This window comes from Neovison vison, chromosome 7 (genome assembly GCF_020171115.1).
Source record: "Neovison vison isolate M4711 chromosome 7, ASM_NN_V1, whole genome shotgun sequence".
NCBI classification, from domain to species: Eukaryota; Metazoa; Chordata; class Mammalia; order Carnivora; family Mustelidae; genus Neogale; species Neogale vison.
In genome coordinates, this window is record NC_058097.1 from 54074092 (window position 1) to 54093381 (window position 19290).

The 19290-nt window shown below is 57.5% G+C and overlaps 1 protein-coding gene across 1 annotated transcript in view; it reads right to left on the reverse strand.

The window, feature by feature from the left end:
* Positions 1 to 19290, reverse strand: part of PPP1R37 (protein phosphatase 1 regulatory subunit 37) — a 39870-nt gene that overhangs the window by 4101 nt on the left and 16479 nt on the right. The window contains exons 2-7 of the mRNA XM_044257132.1: positions 3746 to 3843; positions 2323 to 2368; positions 1964 to 2064; positions 988 to 1107; positions 376 to 526; positions 126 to 281 (exon numbers count right to left, since the gene is read on the reverse strand). Coding sequence (XP_044113067.1) covers positions 126 to 281; positions 376 to 526; positions 988 to 1107; positions 1964 to 2064; positions 2323 to 2368; positions 3746 to 3843 — 672 coding nt within the window. The remainder of the gene's footprint in view (positions 1 to 125; positions 282 to 375; positions 527 to 987; positions 1108 to 1963; positions 2065 to 2322; positions 2369 to 3745; positions 3844 to 19290) is intronic.

Sequence of the window (19290 nt, forward strand, 5' to 3'; positions counted from 1 at the left end):
CCATGAGGGCAGGGCTGCAATCATCCTGGCCACCTCCGTGTTTCCAGCACTGTGGGGCCCCCGGCTGGGCACAGTGGGTGCTCGGCGGCTGGAGTGGGGTGGGCATGGGCAGGCCGCTCTCGCACCTGAGTCCAGCACGTGGTTGTTCCGGAGATCCAGGATCTGCAGGGAAGAGTTGAACTTGAGCAGGTTGCCCAGCTGGGCCGAGTCCTGCAGGCCATTGAGCTTGTTGTCGGCCAGGTAGAGCTCCCGCAGATTGACGTTCATCTTCAGTGCCGTGGCTGGGGGGGTGCGGGAGGAGCGTGGTGACTGGCCAAGCCCCAGTCCCCATGGGCAGCATGTCACTGCGCCACCTCCCTGGGTCCCGGAGCTCACCAAGCAGCATGAGGGGTCGCCCCGACAGGCTGGCGTTCTCCAGATGCAGCACTGCCAAGCTGCTGCGGATACGCAGGGCGCGGGCCACAAAGGGCGCGGAGTGGTCCAGCAGGGGCGTGTTTCGGGCGTCCAAGTACTGCAGGCAGCTTGTCTGCTGGGGCAGGTCAGGGCTGGGACAGGCTGGCCCAGCCCTCCTGGGCCCCAGGGGACCACCCCCAAGCCCCATCCCACATCCCACCAAGCAGCAGGGCAACTGTATCTGTGAGGGACAGCCTGGCCTGGAGTCCTGCCCGTGAGCAGGCAGGGCTAGTAACAGCTGGGCTCCCAGACTCCCCTGCAGCAGATGTCCTGAACATGGCGGTGGGAGGGGGGCAGCCACAGTCACCCCCCAGGGATAGCTTACAGCAAGTAAAGGAAGAGGGAAAGATACCTGAAGGGAGAAAAGGAGTCAGGGCTGGCCTGAGACAGGGCACACCTTAGCATGGGGACAAGAGCCTATACTGAGGGCTCAGAAAACCAGGCCCTAAGGGACACGTGTCGTGGGAAAGCACCTGGACCCCCTGCGGCTGAGCCCCATCTACCGCGGGAAGGCCACAGACAAGAGGCGCCCACCTTGCGCATCATGTGGGCAGCGGCCTGCCAGCCCCGGGTGCCGATGTGCTTGTTGAAGGAGATGTTGAGGTGGGTGGCGGACTCATAGTATTCGATCATGTCGAAGAGGGCCGAAGCACCCTGGGGGCCGAGTCAATGGGGTTTTAATGACTTTTTAAGAAGATTTTATTTATTTATTTGAAAACCGGAAAGAGGTTTGGGGGACGGGGAATGGCAGAGTGAGAAGAAGCAGACTCCCCCCGGAGCAGGAAGCCCAATGCGGGGCTCAATCCCAGGACCCTGGGATCATGACCTGAGCCAAAGGCAGATGCTTAACTGATCGAGCCACCCACGGGCCCCGACAACAGAGTTTAGACTCAGGTTGAGCAGACCCAGGGGGCCCAGCAACTAAGGGATGGGGAGGGACCTAATGCTGTCCCAGCACCTCTAGGTTGTTTCCAGGAAACAACTTTGCCCTTCCTGCCCAGGCCATCTGCCTTCTCTTACTTGTCACCCCACCCTTGCCAGCAGGCAGCCCCATACGCCCCAGAACCAGGCCGGGCCCCTGGCGTTCCCGGGCCTCCGTTCTCCAGAACCCCAGCCCCTGGGTCTCCTGGTGGTCTCCGAGTCTGGGGAGGTGCGGACACCTGGGCCTAAACGGAGAGGCTGTTTTTTGTAAGTTTCTCAAACTCTCCCTTACAGGTGCTGTGATCTCTAGCGGGGGTTCCTGAAAAGCTTTCTGGTGGCCACGCACCCCCTGCTCCCACCAAGGCCCAGCTCCCCAAGTCCTTCCCTGCCTCTGAGGTGGGTCTATGAGACCCCTTTTCTGGGCCCTGCCCCAGAACCCCAATATTGCCCTCATCCACTCTGGTCACACCAGCTATCTCCTCATCTTGTCCTTCCAGAGACCCTGCCCAGCCTGTGTCCCGCAGGGCCCCCTCCTGCTAAACCTCTAAGGGGCCAGGGACAGGTCATGGCAGTGGCAGGGTGTGCTCACATCCTCATCCAGGTTCGTCTGCTCCAGATCCACGACCCTGAACTGCAGCCTCTTGAAGACCTCTTCCAGGGCCTCACAGGTCTTGTAGTCGAGCTTCTCACCTGGCACGAGATGGAGGGTATCTCTATGCATGCTCGTGTGCCTGGGGGGCTGGCTAGAAACGGGGGCTCCAGGCGGAGGGAAGAAGGGAGGGCTCGCTGCACCCACCTCCCCTCAGGGAGGGCACCCACACCTTTCAGGACCCCCACTGCCCCTGGCTAAGCAGCTCTCACAGCAGCACCTGCCGGCCCACACCCACCTCGGGGAGGCTCTGGCCCTGCCCACTACCCAGGGCTCCTGGCCTCTGTCCAGACACGCACCTTTCAGGTCCAGACAGTCGATGCGGTGTCCGAGGTCTGTGAACTCCTGGGAAAACAGAGGGGTCTGTGCTGAAGGCAGGAAGGCACCCTCCAGAGCCAGGCTGGACATTGACCGTGGGGAAGGCGGGGGTCCGATCTGGCTCCACAGGCAGTGTTTGGGGGCAGGGGCGGCACACAGGGCCTCACAGTGTGGGGCATTCTGTACCCACAGGCCAAATGGAGCATTCTAGGCAGGAAGGAGCCACCAGCACGAAGGCCATGGAGCAGGAACGAAGGAGAGGAGGGCTGGCAGGCCTGCAGTGCCGGGTGGGCGCCAGGCCCCACGCAGAGAGCACTCAGTACAGGGGCGAAGGCAGATGCTGCCTGGCCCCCGCTGGCTCCAAGCCCAGCCCCACCCCCACGGGGCGCCAGGTTCTCTTCTCTGGGCTCCGCACACACTCACCTGTGTGGAATGTGCTGTGACAAAGACGCGAACACACATGGCCACGGGCCAGCCTTGCCTAAGTCCATCTGCTGGTGAGGGACAGGCTGGTCTGATCTGGCTCGCGGGCCCCGGGATCCACACTCCTGGCTACCATGCTTTCCCTGAAGCTGTCCACAACTCCTCCTGGGCATTCCCTCCCCCACGCCAAGAACCCTTCACCTTGGGGGCAGAGCCAGGTGGCAAGCATGACTGCTCAGAGCAGTGCCATCTGAGGAACCGACAACCCTAGAAACAAGCAACCTTGGAACATTCTGGAATGACCCATCCAGAGGGAAGGTACTAAGGTGGTGCTTTACCAACACGCCCAGTCCGGGCAGGCAGCAGTAAAGGCACCCGTGGGACACAGCGTCAGGGGACACGCCACGGGCACAGCAGCACCCGTTCCGCAGACACAGAACCTGTCCTCGGGTCTGTGTGCTTCTGGACGGCGAGCTGCCCCATAACAGACGCACAGGCAGGGCTAGAGGGTGAAAACCTCAAGCTGTCAACAGCGGGACACCCGGGAAATGGGGCTTGAGTAAAAAATGAGAAGTGGATTCCACTTTTTATGCCAGTAGTATTTTAACTTTAAAAAAATTAGACAATGGATACAGAACATACAGAGATCATAAGGAATAGGTGTGTGGATGGCTTTTCCCCAGGGAACCGAATTTCTCTGGGGAGTGACAGACACCTGAAATTCTCACTTTATTTTCATTCCACACAGTTTAAATACTCATGAAGAGCCTGATTGCTTCTAAGACTCAACAGAGGATTTTCAAGGATGTGTTTACACGGGCCCTGGGCTAGGTGGCCAGTGGGTGCTCTGTGTACCCTTCCCTGCTAAGGGCGGGCCCCAGAGGCCTGGGGGCTGTGGCATCGGAGGGGTGGGGGGTGGTTGAGGGACCGCCTCTCACCTCCCCCGCCCCTCTCTAAGTGAACCCCACCCCTGCTGGGTACCTGAAGCTGCCGGAGGAGCTTGGGGATCTGTCTGCAGTTCAGCTTCTGGCAGGCTTGCTTGTAGGCACTGATGACCTCGTCCACGGTCACATTCTGGGCTGCAGGCACAGAGGACCCAGGTCTGTGATGCTCCGCACCTGGGCCCCCTTTGCCCCCTGCTCCCCACGCCAAGCCTCCACAACAAAACACCCCTTCCGATGACCCACTGAGTTCTGTCCTCCCATGAGGGCCCCTCACTGCCACTGCTGCCCTGTGGAGGTAACCCCTGGGCCCCCAAACGAGTCAGCCCTTCCCAAACACCTCCCTAAGGCTCCTCGAGCAGCTCTGCACACAGAGCACACAGCTAACATCACACAGTTCTGCTTGTCAGTTGTCTCCCCCACTAGATAGGGAGGGCACGGCTGAGTCTATCCTGGTCACCACCCTGTCCCAACACTGGCCAGCCAGGGTGTTCAATCCACGGGGTTTTTTCTTTTTTGGATGAAAGAATGTTTCTTCTGTACTTTAATGCTATGACGAAGCTGAGCCCAGAGAGGTGAAGGCCCTGGCCCAAGGTCACACAGCAGGTAAGTGGCAGAGTGGAGAACTGAACTCTGCTCTTAACTGTGACGGACATGGCCTCAGACTCCCCACTCCTGAAATACCCTCAACAGCAAAAAACATCCCCGAGAGCTACTCAGCGTGGGGCCTCCAGAATGGAGAACAATGCAGCAGTCAGAGGACACAGGGCACAGCCTGGGAGCCCAGGGTAGCAGGCGGTGCTCACAGAAGGAAGAGATGCAACCCAGACCCAATGGCTGTATGACACAGCCCCCAGGAGGCCCAGGCCCCGTCCCCAGGCTCCAGGCAAGGCTGTCTGCTCGGATCTGCCTTCTGTGGATGTTCCGCAGAAACGGAGATAAACAGTATGTGGCCTTTTATGGCTAGCCTCTTTCATAGAGCACAAGGATTTTGAGTTTTGGCCCCTTTACAAGGCTGCACAGTAAAAGTCTGATGTATATGTTTTGTTTATCTGTTCACTGGAGAAGACATTTGTACTGTTTCCATTGTATGTCTATGAAATACTGGATTCTGCCTCAGGGCAACCAGGAGAACAGGAAGGCAGGGGAGGGATGGAGTTCCAATCGGAGGGAGAAAGCTCTTGGCGTCAGCAGGATGGAGGAGGCATGGGGAAGACAGGGCAGGCAAGGAATGGAGCAGGAAGAGGGCCTTCTGCCGGACCTCAGCCTCCCCTCACTCTGCTGCCATCCTGGCTTGGCCTTTGGGAGCCAGCAGGAGCTCCTCGTGAATCTTCCAGGTAAGCATCTCCCAGGGGACTCTCCCTCCTGATCACATCAAGCACTACCCTGTTTTCTAGGGGAGGGAGCCGAGTCCAGGGAAGGAGAGCTGCCTCCCTGAGGCTGGGCAGCTGGTACAGGGCAGAGTCTTGCACTCAGCTCCAGAGCTTTCTCTCCACTGTGCCAGAAGAAAGAACTGAACAGAGACCCCAGCTTCTCCCCTCGCCGCCTCCCTGAGTGGAGCTGCAGGTGACCAGCAGCCTCCTGGATGCCAGCTGCCCTCCTACAGACCCAGCAAGGGAGTGTTGTGAGATGCGCGCATGCGCCTGGGGGCCCCCAGCGAAGGCAGCCCCCAGGCTCAGGCAGGTGCCCTGTGGAGTCCAGCCACACTGGGCCCGCTGGTCCCGCGGGTGCCACAAATGCAAAGGAGGAGAAACAACTTCTCTGCTTCCACTAAGTGAACTGAAATGAAATGCAGCTCTTCCTTCTTATTAACATGGGTAACACAGAGAGAGAGAAAGAAGAGGAGAGGAGAGGAGAAGCAGTGTTTAGCAGATCCTGAGACTCGTCAACAGGGATGGCAGGTGCTTCCACATCACGCGACGGTTCTGCACGTGTGCCCGTGCGTCACCACCCTGGAGATGGCAGTCATCAGAGCCACTGCTCCAGTCTGCTCTTCCCCATGCCAGTGAGGAAGAAGAGAAACACTGGGCTGCAATTAAAAACATTTTTTTAGTTGTTTCTGATATCCTTTCTAAGCCTAATTTATTTTTTGCCTTTAAAATTCATAACTTCAGGGGTGCCTGGGTGGCACGGTTGGTTAAGCATCCAGCTCAGGTCGTGATCTCAGGGTCGTGGGATCAAGCCCCACATCCGCCTCAGCACTCTGCACAGAGTCACACAGTCAGCTTGAGACTCTCTCTCCTTCTGCCTCTTTCTAAGAAATAAATCAATCTTTAAAAAAATAAATAAAATCTTAAAAAAAAAAAAATCACTCCAAGGGGCACCTGATGGCCTCAGTTGGTACAGCAAGTGACTCTTGATCTCGGGGTGGTGAGTTCAAGCCCCATGTTGGGCACAGAGCTTAGTTTAAAAACAAAACAAAGCAAAACAAAACAAAACAAAAAACCCCACACACAAAATCATCACTCTGAGAAAGGGTGAGGCTCCCCTGGGCAAGCTCACTTCAAGAAAGGCCCCTGGGCCAAGGCTGGATTGGCCTGGTCACATAAGATGGGAAGGGAGGGCCTGGGCACATGGGGAGCCATCACTAGCAGTTCTCAGCATCCTAGAGCCTATAGGAAATAAGACTTCTAAGGAAGCTCTCAAGCTGCAATCAATTCTTTAGGTGTTCAGTTCTGATGTCCCTCCCTCCAGGAAGCTCTCCCTGACTGTCCAGGCTCCCAAAGTCGCCTGAGATCCAGCATCCCAGCCCTGCCTACTGGGTCGGTCTTTGTTCTGAAGTCCAGGATCTCTAACCTGGCCAGCTCTATACCCACCACAGCTGCTGTCCGGCCACTCCTTCAGCCAGGCATCCGTGGGGTTTGAAGGCAGCACAGCCTCACACAAGGTCACAGCCAGAGCTCACAGAGGTCTCATCAGCCCAGTCGTTTATAGAAAGCGAAACAGAACTGGGATCAGGAAGAGTGGACATATTCCCAGAAGCGGGAGAGCCACTAAGGCCCAGAGTGACTTAGCGCCCCCTGGTGACACGAGTAACAACTGCAGGTTTGTCACTATGCAGCGGACACTTTTGAGAGGGGACAGCACTGGGGAAAGACACCAAAGACACAAGAGTGAGGGTGGGGGGTGATCAGCCAGCCCACAGCAGCCTGAGGGCACCCCCGACCCGCCTTGATGACCCCAACAGCACCACCAGCACACCCCAAGGCCCAGCGCAGCACCAATGGGGACACGAGCGCATCAGGTGGCTCGGCAGTGGCCTCAGGTGGCTCGGCAGTGGCCTCACAGTAATATACTACCCGTAATATGATATGTACACAGACTTCATACACGTATTAACACAAGGAACTACCATACTGCATGGGAATGAGATGAAATGTATTCAAGGAAAGCAAAACCGACCCTGTATTTTTAAAAAACCGGTAAGGAAACGGCAGCACAGGTGGTACCGAGAAATACCATGCAGCGTTCAGACAGCGCTCACGCTGTGCTGGGCCCCATGCCGGGCTCTTCATGAGCCAGCAGAACCCCAGGACCGGCCCCTCCGCACATCTGTTCGTTCGTGATGCTGTGGCAAAATGGGGAGAACACGGTGAAGGTCTGAGGTCTGTGGAGTGAGAGAGACGAAGTTCTCCAGACCCAGCGTGGGGCCTCCCGCCTGGGGTCATCCACCCCGGGGCTTCCACACAGGCCTCACCACCACCAGGGAGCAGCTCCCTTCTGGCCTAGCAGCTGCCAGGGCCATCCCCGCCGCCCCCCACCCAGAGGCTGTGGAGGAGTAAGGGCGCAGCTGCTGTCTCAAGTGACCGGGCCTGAATCCTCGCTGCCCCCTTCCCCATCCTTTTGGTTGGGGCACCTGGTGCTCCCTATCAGAGACCCAGGGGCCCGTAAAGTGGATAAGAACACGGGCTCTGGAGCCAGAATGCCTGGGGACCGATCCTGACTCCAAATTTAATTACAAAGCAATTTCACCTCTGTGCCTCCATCACCTCATCCCTAAAATGGGGCAAGGGTGACTGACTCCTCGGCTACCTGTGCTGAGTACGACTCCATCCCTGGCCGGCACTCGGCATCCTCACGGGTGCACAGGCAAAAAGCACCACCAGCCCCCACGGCCATGTTTCCTCCCCCACTGGAGGGCAGGGACCCAGAAGATACCTGTCCATTATGGAATGGCTGGCGAGGCCGGGTGGACACGCATGTGTGGGAGCAGGGGGACACGTGTGCGTGCATGTGTGTGTCAGGTCAGGGCTCAAACGTGTTCACTCAACTCCCAAGTCCAATGCCCTGAAGGTTCCACTCAAGCAAGGGCTGGAGTTCAAGTGGCTGTCAGCGAGGAGCAGACCGTGGTGAGTAAGGGAGAGCACGGGCCTGCCTGGCAGGGCAGGTGGACCCGGAGGTTGGCCTGGCAAGGCTGTGATCAACAATCCCAACCACCGCCTCACCACACCCTGCAGGTGTCCCTCTCAGAGGGGATGGGAGGGTGCTTGCTAGGCGGCCGCATGGCACAGGTCTGACCGAGCAGGAGGCGCGAATGGACCGAGGATGCGGAGGGCAGGCCCTGCTTCCCCGCACTGGTGCTCACTCTGCGGGAGGCACGATGCTGAGGATTTTCCAGGCACAGGTTCTCTCAGCCAGCTCAGAGACCCAAAGCTGGCAAAGTCACGACTCCATTTTCTAAGAAGGGGAGGCCAGCTCGGCTCAGAGAAGGCAAGTCTGTGCGAGGTCCCGGAGCCAGGAGAGGCAGGACTGGAACACATGGCCAGACCCGTGCCAGTCTGACACTGGAGCATGGCTTCTCACACTACTCTGGCCTGAGAAGGAAGGGATCAGGGTCACAGGCAGGCGGCGGGGGCCCAGACTCTGGGTGGGGCAAGGTGTAAGCTCTGGGAAGGGACCCTGCCAGGGGCGGAAGTCAGTGGGTGGGACCTCCCGCAGTGGGGAGGCTCTGCAGCTTGCCAGTCTCCCAGGAAGTGGCAGTGAAGCCCGAGAAGGCTGCATCCCGCTCCCAGCTGCGCTGGCCCTCACAAAGGGAGAGAGAGAAACCCGATGACTGGCATCGGGTGACAGGCAGAGCGACATCTGTATCTGGTTGGGGCTCTTGTCTGCACACAGGTGACGCAAGGAGAGGCTGGGCACCAGGAGTGGCAATGACTCAGGCCACCCCTGCCAGCCTGAAGCTGGTGGGAGAGAGAAGACACAGTCATCCCAGTGGGAGTCAAAAACCAGGAAGCAACAGTGTAGGGGGACAGGGAAGGGGCGAGGGAGAAGGGACCCTGCTCTCCCCACTGCGGCATCATATGGGTAAGACAGCTACAGAGCAGCTCCTCTCCAAGGAGAGGCAGGGGTAACAGGGTGGGAGCAGGCCCCGGAGGATCCAGGGCACCAGGAGGTAGTGCATGGAGGGGCAGGGGTGGGTAGTGAGGACTCTGCTCTCTGCCTGGGACAGGAGCCCGCAGCGCTGACGCAGGGCAGTGACAAGAGCTACTCAAGGCCTAGGGAGGATTCTATTCTGCAGGAATGGGGTCTCCTGGAGACCTGGGCAGGGAGCCTACCGTGTCCAGTAACAAGAAGCCTGTTGGGGGGGGCGGGCACCAGAGGAGACAAGTGACTTTTAAGAGCGTGGGGCAGCCCAGAGCCAGGGGCCTGGCTTCTAACCCCTTCCTAATCCCCCCACTAGCTCACAGCATATAGCTGTGACCTCCCAGGGCCAGCCCACGGCATGAGCAGGGCCTACCTTGGGAGCCTGCCCGCCTCGCTCTTCCTACCCCACGAGGGAGGGGCATGATCACATCCACCCACTCGACAGACAGGAAACCAAGAATCTCGTGGCAGGTGGGTGGCCTCGCCCCAGAAGGATGGCAGCTCTCTGTGCGGGGCCCAGGAACTGGGCTTAGGGGCTCTCTCCCACATGACTTCCCAGGCTTTGGTGCTCTCACGGCATGAGGTCTGTGGAATGCCACCCTGCCCTAAACCAGGCCACTCTGGGCTCACAGGTTTGGAGCATGAGGCTGGCTCAGAGGGGACGTGGCTGATGTTTAAGGCCCAGAGAGGCCTACCAAGTCACAGTTGCCCTGTGGACGTGGTCAGGCAGACTTTGTGTCAGATACACAACCTGTCCTTGCAGGGACAGCTGCCTTGGCCTTGACGCCGGTTAAAGTACGGAATGCCTGCTTCCATGGCCTCCCTCCCAGTGGCATCCGGGAACCCCAGTGGGACCATCCACATGACCTCCACTTCCCACCGGCCTCCAAAAAGGTTCCGGCGGGGGATAGCAGTCTGTCCACAGCCCCTGTCACAGTGACGTGCTGAGGCTGCCCTCACGGAACCAGCCGTAGCCGGTCACGGGGCCACCCTGGAGCTGTCAAGAAAGAAGAGCTCTCCTCTGCAGGGGTGGGGCTGAGGTCACCTCTCATTTCTGGAGCTGCTGGTGGCCGTCCTGGTGTCTACCAGGAGAAGAGGGCCTCCCCAGCCAACCGAGAGGAAAGGAGAGCTCAGATGTTTGAGACCCTGGACCCAGCCAGGCCTGAAGCCTGACTACTGAGGATTCCTCAGGTCCATATCCCACAAATCCTCTCCTTCTCCTTCAGCCCCGGAGTTCAGTTTCTACTCCGGGAGGAGCCCAGCCAAGGTGCCATCTTGCCCCAAATTCAGCAAACACCTCCTGAGGCCCACCACATGCCAAGCTCTGAGCTGCACTGGAAGACGGGGACGGCTCTGACCTGGCCCCCCACCCTCTGGGGGCTCTTGCTGCAGGGCAGAGGCAGGTATGCCCCAGGAGGGCAATGCAAAGACCTCAGACTAAGCTAAGATGAGACAGTCAGGAGGGAGCCAGCTCTCATAGGCCCCCTTTAAGCCTCGTCCATGGCCCTTTCTTTCCTCCTGGACACCATGCCCCAGCCACACCCCCAACTCTTTCTCTCCCAGAAGACCCAGTGCTTCCACACACTTCATATCCTCCCTCCCCTCTCTCAGGTCAACTCTCAGCACAGATGTTCCCTCCTCCAGGAAGCCCTCCTTGGCCCGCGGGCTGAGTCAGGCCCCTTCTCTAGGCTTCCCCATCTCAGCACTGCCTGTTCTGAGCTGTCACTGTCTGGAGACAGGCCTGTCTCCGTCCATTGGACCGAAAGCCCTGGGAAGACAGTACAGGGGTGTGGTCCAGGCTGTGTCCCTAACACTGCCCAGCACAGAGGCCAGGCACAGAGGAGGCACCAAGAAGGTGGGGGAGGGCAGAGACAGACACATGGAGGAGCTCACATCTGGCTGCTGTGCGGGGCCTCCGAGTACACAGGGTGCTCTGAGCAGGAGGGGCCCACCTGTACCATGGGGAGAGACTACCGTGGAGGCCTCCTGGACAATGGCCTCCTGAACCAGGAAGCCTGGAGCGGGGTGGGGGGTGCCGGGGCCGAAGCCCTGCCAGCCACCGCTCATTTTGTGACAACACGCTCCTTGCCCAGAACAGCGGGAACTGCCCTTCAGTTCAGCCACTCCCCTTTTAGGCGCCCCACCAGACACCGGACACGGTGCTGTTCATCCTGGGGATGACCCTGCAGCGCAGAGAGCTCAGCGCGCTGCCTGCCACACATAGCAGGGGCCCTCTCGGGTCACGAAATGCTATCCTGACATCACAAAGCGGGGAGGAAGCGGGGAGGAACAGTCAAAGGAAGGCAGGAGTGTCGTCCCCCACCGTCGGACCCTGGTGCCCTGAGGTCCTCAGGCCCTCAGCTACAGGCTGAACCAATGGCTTTGGGGGCCTAGAAATGCAGCCTTCTCTAATATGAGGTCAGGGAGGCTGCCAGGGTCCCTCTAGGGTCCCTCTAGGGTCGCCGGGATCTGAAGAGCCAGTCCTGTCCCTTAGCAAACAGCCACCCTCTGGGGCCCCCCATGGTGCCTGCTGAGACCCGAGGGGCTGCAGTGGCAGCAAGAGACGCACAGGTGTGAGGCCAGCCTGGGATGCTCTCATCCTGGGAGAGCCCTCTCCCCTCTAACTCCTGCCCCAATAAGTAGCCACCAATCCCCCTGGCCCTATCCCAGAGAACTCCTGCATGGTCAGGGAGACAGAGCCAACAGCAATCACAGAGGAGCCTCACAGGCCCTAACAGAGGGCAGGGAGGAAACATGGAGGCAGGGAGGATGGGCAGACAGGGATCTGCTGGAAGGGAATACCTAGGAAAGACTCAGAAAGGGTTTGAAGAGTGAGACAGCAGGGAGAAAGGCATCCTGGGCAGAGGGAATTTCAAGAACAGGTCCAGGCATAAAGACTGCACAATGCGCCTGGGCAGTGAGCCACATGATCAGGAGGGCCTAGGGTGTGTGAGAGGAGGTGAGGGGCACCCATGGTGCTTGGTCACCAAGCACGGAATAGAGGTGTCACCCTAGAGCTGTGGGTGGCAAAGTCTACACACAGAAGAAGAAGGAGAACAGAACTGGCCCAGGAGTCAAGGTCCCTACTCAATCTTTGTCAGTGACAGAGCCATCTGTTCATAAGGCCTCAGGGTCTTTGCACCTGCTGCCCCTGTGCCTAGAGTGCTCTTCCGCCTTCTGTCTCCATGGCTCTGTTCCTCTCTCCCTGCTTGCCTGAGGGTCTCTGCTCCAACATCACCTCCTCAGAGGCCTTCCCTGACCACCCTAGATAAACAGTCCCCTTTGCCACTGTCCATCCCTGTATCCTGCTGTTTCCTGTGTGGCACTTCTCATGACCTAACAAAGCTTTAAACTCTATTTGTTTGCTTATGAGACAATGAGAAGGATTTTACTGCTCCTGCTCACTAAAGTTCCCCAGGAGGGGATGCACAGGGCACACTGTGGGTGCACAATAAGCATTTGGTGCTGGAACAAATGAACAGAGGTAGGCCACAGGGTGGGTTTCTAGAGTCAAAAGAACAGGAGTCTGAGTCCCCAGTTCCACTCAGGCCAGCTGGGTGGACTCAGGGAAGGTTCCCTCTATCTTGGGGACCGCACGGAGATTGTGAGGACAGAGCTGTGATGAGCTCATGGATGGGCACATGCTTACCCCCAAGCTGACCAGGGCAAATGCCCTCCAAGCGCTTTCATCAGGCACCTTGTTCCTTCCTACACTCCTGAAATGCCACACATACCCCTCCCACAGCCTGGGCTGCCCCAAAGGTGGGGCAGGGGGGCCGCAGGGAGCAGAGCAACGCAAAGGCTCCTGAAGCCCGACACAGGGAGGAGGGAACACCCGAGCAACCCCAACCTCTGCCGTATGGCCTCTGTCCCTTCGGAGCCAGGCATCTCACACTGCCTAGGGGCACACAGAGCTGCCCGCTCCCATCCCCAACCCCTTCCCCATGTCCCTCTGGGCACACGGGCAGTCTGGAGAACCTCTTTGGGGCTCCGAGGAGCCAGCATCTTGCCCCTACTCCCAGACTGATTTACAAGCCTGACTGGTTTGTGCCTCCCAATAGCCCCAGGAAGCTTTCCAGAAGAGGTCTGGAGGTGCGAAGTGACTCGCCCAAGGATGCTTTTCCAGCTGAAAGCAGAGGGAGGCTCTGGCCTTCATCTGTGGGTCCCCACGCCTGCCTTCCTGACCACTGGGCTGGCTGGCTGTGGGCTCCGACCTACGTCTCCATGCCAGCTGCCAGCACCGTCTCATGCAGGCTGTTCCCCAGAGCAGAGCACTGAGTTTCAAAACTCTCCAACACTCCATGATCTCAGAATAAGGGAAGATACAAATGAAACAAAAGTAAGCCAACACGGGCGCCTGGGTGGCTCAGTGGGTTAAGCCGCTGCCTTCGGCTCAGGTCATGATCTCAGGGTCCTGGGATCGAGCCCCGCATCGGGCTCTCTGCTCTGCAGGAAGCCTGCTTCCTCCTCTCTCTCTGCCTGCCTCTCTGCCTACTTGTGATCTCTGTCTGTCAAATAAATAAATAAAATCTTTAAAAAAAAAAAAAAAAGTAAGCCAACACCATTTTTTACCTACCAGACAGACCAACATCCTCACGCTGGACAGCGTGTACTGGTGACACTGGGAAGCAGGCGTGCCCTCAGGCAGCTGCAGAATATGCAGACTGGTACCAGCCCTTCTGCAGGCAATCTCCCAATACCAGTCAGAATTCCAAAATCCAAATACATGTACCCTGTGACCCCACTATTCCACCCCTCAAGACGCAGTCTCCAGAGACCCTTGCAAAGGTGCAAAGGTGCAAAGTCATACACCTCTCAGGGGCAGTTGGTGCCTGCAGAATGGGACCGACAGCACTAGCCATCAACAGGGGAGCAACGCACAAAGGCCCAGGCCACTCGGTCACCGGAACGCTGTGTGGCCAGAGAGAATGAGGACACTTGCTCTGAGCCAACAGGGAACAATGGCCAAGATACACTCAATGAAAAAAAGCTAAGTGCAGAACAGTGTGCTTGTGAATGCTACCTTTTATGAAAAGAGAAAATAAAACTCTGCGCACTGTTAAAAAGAAAACTAACACGCGGCGCCAGGCTGGCTCGGTGCAGCGTGAGACTCTTGATCTCGGGGCTGTGAGTTAAAGCTCCATGTTGGGTGCAGTGATTCCTTTAAAACAAACAAACAAACAAACAAGCAAAGAGCTTAACACAAAAACAGAGCAGCAAGTGAAGCGGCTCGGGAACCTGGGAATGAAGGCACCCTGTCCCTTCACTGGGCCCCTTGGCCGCCCACAAAGCCACAATAGAAAGTCAAGTGCGCCCTTGCCCTCGTACGTTACAACCCTTGACAGCCTGGGCTCTGAAGCCACTGTCCCTGGGGGATGACCCCCTATCCTGCCAGCTGGGGAGCTCCTTCCAGGACATGGCATAGGTCAGCATACTGGAAGGGACTCCGGGGGACAGCCCCTGGGTGCCAAGAGGCCTGAACACACAGTGGGCCGGGGCACAGACAGTGGGAAGGGGAGCAGCTGCTTCCACTAGTGGGTAGAGGGCTGGGTTGGGGGGGGGGACTTCTGGCAGCTATTCGGAAAAACCTTGGCCTGTGACTCCTCAGGGAAGATGAAGGCACAGTGGTCATGAGCGAGTCTTTCCAGTGAACAATTATTCAAGATTCCTCCGTCCCCATCAGCCTTTCACTAACCCAAAGGGACCAGGGGAGCGAGCAGGTCATGCTGCAGCTGCCAGAAGGGCACCTTCTCCAGCAGAGGGTGCCCTTCCCACTGATTCGTGCTCCCTGAGTCCAGGGACCTCGCCAGAATGCATGCTGAATGCCACGGCTCACTCTGAGGGCAGAGCAAAGTCTCCCCTTCTCCCCAGGGACCCACAGGACAAAGGGGAGGGCACCGCAACTGCACTGGACAGGAGACAGCCTCAGCTTGCGAGTGATTTGTGCTCTTCCCTAGCCCCTCCTGGGAGGCAAGTGGCTCTTCTCCAGGATGCCTGTGCCTGCGGCAGGCCAGCTGCAGGGGGCAGGCCAGCTGCAGGGGACAGGCTGGGCGAGGCTGGCACAGCAGCCAGGAAGGGGCAGGGCCCTGGGAGAAGCTGCCCACTCCAGTGAAGGGCACAGATGGCAGGTGTCAAGGGCCTGCCCCACTCCCCCCCACCCCCATCCCAACCTTCCAAGCCACTTGGCCCAACTGAATGAAGATCCTGTTACAGAAACACGTGAGATCAGAGGACGCCTGCAGCCTTCTGAGTCTCTTGGGGCAGAGGAAGGAAGCAGATCACAGGACTCACTTCAGGCCCCCTACAGAGCCTCACACACAGCAGGAGCTTTGATAAAGTCAGGGGTACTCTTGGATGAAGGGGCAGGTCAAGGCCCCAGTCGGGCACAGGGCACACTGAACAACCACGTCCCAGCTGTATGACAGGCAACTTCTAATTTTAAATCATTACTACTGACTACAGCCTACACTTACATAGCATTTTATACATCTTACTCCCTTTACTGCTCTCAAGAACCCTCTGAGATGGACTACCCTTATTTTTCAAATGGGAAACTGAGGCAGGGGAAGATTAAGAAGCTTGCCCATGGTCACAGAGCCAAGAAAGGGAGGGGGTAGGATTCAAGTCCAACAGTCTGGCTCCACAGCCCTTGCTTTTAATACACTTTGCCACCTTGCTGATCACAAGCACAGTTCAGGGTGCAGATACCCCTCCCCCACCCTTTCCAGAAGAGGAAACTGAGGCTGGGTGGGGGATGGGGGAGAAACACTTGCCAAACACACAGCTAGGACAGAGAGGACCATGCAGGAGGGCCTGTTTTCACAGCTCAGTCCTCAGGCGTGGGGTAGGGGTGATGCAGGCCCATGGGACAGGGGTGACATTCAGTGTCCTTAAACAGACCAGGTACCTCCCCCCATCGGCCTTACTCTCTTCTTCTCTATCCCAGCCCTTGGCTCATTTCCTTCCACACGCTTCTGTCAGTCTGTAAGGGCCCCACTGGCTGCTTGGCTGACTTGTCTCTCTCACCTCCCCTCTGGACAGTGAGCCTGTGAGGCACGGCCGGGTCTGTCTGACCGCTGCTGTGTCCCCAGCACAAAACTCAGTACTGGCTGGTGACTGTTGGGACCACCAGAAAACACATCCAATCTCATGGCGAGCAGAGGCTAACGACATCCACAAAACAAGTGCCCATGACACCGCTGCACTAACCCACATTCTGCTGGGACGTATGTGGGGGTCCTCTGTAGCCTCTGAGAGCCCCCCACTGGAAGGGGCTCCCCGAGGGGATGTGTGCATCTGAGGACACTGGTGATTTGCCACCTTCTCACTACACGGAACAGTACGGCCTGGTGGCTGAGGGCATGGCCTAGGCACCCTTCTCTCCGACCTTCCCCCTGCCCCCGCAAGGAGACATGGGCCCTCTCAGGCCCCACTAGACAGGAAGGACGTGGATTTTTGCTAAGCCCACATGAACCGCCCGGGGCAGGCACCTGGACTGCTTGGCCCTGTCCTGGCCACCCGGAAGGCCAGGCTTCTTTGGCCCGTAGCCAGATAAAAAGAGAAACAAATCAAAGTGCATGTGGCCCAGGCAGCGGATACCAGTCCTGGTTCTTGCTGGCTTTCAGAACCTCTGGGCCTGGCAGAGGGCCCCATGTCCTCCCAATGGACACCCTCATTTACCTCACACAGCTCCAAGTGAATTCTGGCCCTGACAACTTAAACAGCCCCCAGCTGTCCCAGGAGAGGGCACTAATTTCTCGATGGTGGAGTCTCCTCATCTGGAAAATGGAGCCAATGAGACTGAGACACACACCCAACGAGACCAAGACACACACACTAGAAGAGGCTTCTAGAAGCAACCACCGAGATCACAAGCATAAAACGTCTGGCTACGGGGTTAGTTGCTACTTGGTAAACAGAGGCTGCTGTTATCACTGGGCCAAGGCCTGACACCTCGGCAACAGCTCGGAGCAGGGGCCCCATGAGCAAAGGGCAAACAAAGCCAGCAGCTCCAGCCAGAGGCTCACGGTGCGCCTGCCTCCGCACTTGCATCCTCCACCTGTCCCCTGCCACCCGGCTTGGAAACATGGGTGACACACGCTCCCACCGGCCCGTAGGCAAGTATTTACCCAGGGCTAGGCTCCCGGGGGCGCTAAAGTGAAGACTTGGAGACAAGCAATCACCAACAGAGTGGCCAGAAAGCAGGCACAGGGACAGAGGAGGTGTTGGACCCACCCGGGCTCACTGCCTCCTACTCACGTGTGCCTGTGGTGCTGGGGATCACACAGCTCTGTTCCTCAGTCTACCTGTCTGTAAAAGGGAGCCGCTGCTTCCGATCTCACGGCTCTTCATGAGGAGGCAGGTGCGCCTGGAGAACAGCACAGAGCCGGAGAAGCCAAGCCCCCAGGGCGGGCCCCCAGGTGAGCTAGACTTACCCTCTGTGTCTCAGGGTCCTCCCTCATCTGTGAAATGGGACTACAGTCCTACCTCCCTCATGGGATATGGGAAGAGAGAATGAGCCACAGCACGGAGAGCTCTCAACACCCCGCAGGTCACCCCCCCAACCCCAGGACGCTTTGCGGACACCACAAACACCACAAACACCAAGTACAACCAGCTGTCCCACTTCTGCGTCTGGGCCCTCCAAATTCCTGCTCACAACCCAGGTGTCAGGGACCAGAAAGTTCACAGATGCATCAGTTTGTAATACGGAAAAGCAGAATCAGCACAATGGACAATCTGAGGGATGGTCAGATGGTGGAAGAGTCTAGAGCACCTACATGGATGAAACTGGGAAACCGGGAAGCCTAATCTTGAGAGGAAAAGCAAGACCCAGGAGTCCACTCACTACGCAACACCATTTTTATAGAACTCGAAAACAAGCAAAATTAAACACTGTACTTTTCAGTGCATCACACACAGACACACACACACACACACACACACAAATACAGGGTAAAACTTAAAAAAAGGGAAGCCCAACTGGCTCGTCAGAGGAGCACGTGACTCTTGATCTTGGGGTTGTGAGTTTGAGCCCCACATTGGGTGTGGAGCTTACTTAAAAACAGAATCCTTGGGGCGCCTAGGTGGCTCAGTGGGTTAAAGCCTCTGCCTTTGGCTCAGGTAGTGATCCCAGGGTCCTGGGATTGACCCCCGCATCGGGCTCTCTGCTCCGCAGGGAGCCTGCTTCCTCCCTTCTCTCTCTGCCTGCCTCTCTGCCTACTTGTGATCTCTGTCAAATAAATAAACAAAATCTTAAAAAAAAAAAATAGAATCCTTAAAACAAAACAAAACAACAACAAAAAAACCAAACCCCACAAGACATGCCGGTCATAACCTTCAGCTGTTCCGGAGAGTCATCTTGGAGCTCCGTGCCCCCCGGCCCCCCCAGGAGAGGAGAGTCAACGGCAATGTTCTCATCCCTAAACTGGAAGGTAGCCTAAGAGGTCCTCGTTACATTACACTTTAACACTTACGTATATATTACACACATAGTTCATATGCCTGGAAAAGAATTTAATAACAGGGCGCCTGGGTGGCTCAGTGGGTTAAGCCGCTGCCTTTGGCTCAGGTCATGATCTCAGGGTCCTGGGATCGAGGCCCGCATCGGGCTCTCTGCTCAGCAGGGAGCCTGCTTCCTCCTCTCTCTCTGCCTGCCTCTCTGCCTGCTTGTGATCTCGCTCTGTCAAATAAATAAATAAAATATTTTTAAAAAAATTTAATAACAATAATTTAAGAAGCAGAGGGAGGGAGAAGAATGCAGCAGCAGAGGGAATAACGCTCGCAAAAACTCTGCGGAGACAAGAGCTGATGGTGCCTCCGGGGAACTGAAGGTCACTGCGAGGGTCAAATGAAGCAAACAGGCAAGGAATCCAGCACAGGGCTGGGGGCCCAACGTGCATGAGAAAGGTCGCAAGTCACCCAGTGGCTCACGGCTTCTCATCACTGCCAGCCACTGAAATCCCAGGTAGGCTTTGGGCCAAGCTCGGTGAAGAGGGCCTCTGAGAAAGTGGGTGCCCATGAGGGGACGACCAGCGCTGCCAGAACCAAGCGGGCTATTTCAGGCTGCCCGCCTCAGGCTTCCGGTCAGGGGCACCAGATGGCCAGTTAGATGCGGAGGCCCTGGAGGAGTCCGAGTTTAGAATTAAAATCAAGTTACTATGAGCTGTTTACTGGTCCAGCAAAGGCTCCAGGGATGGAAACTGGGTGCCTGGAACTTCT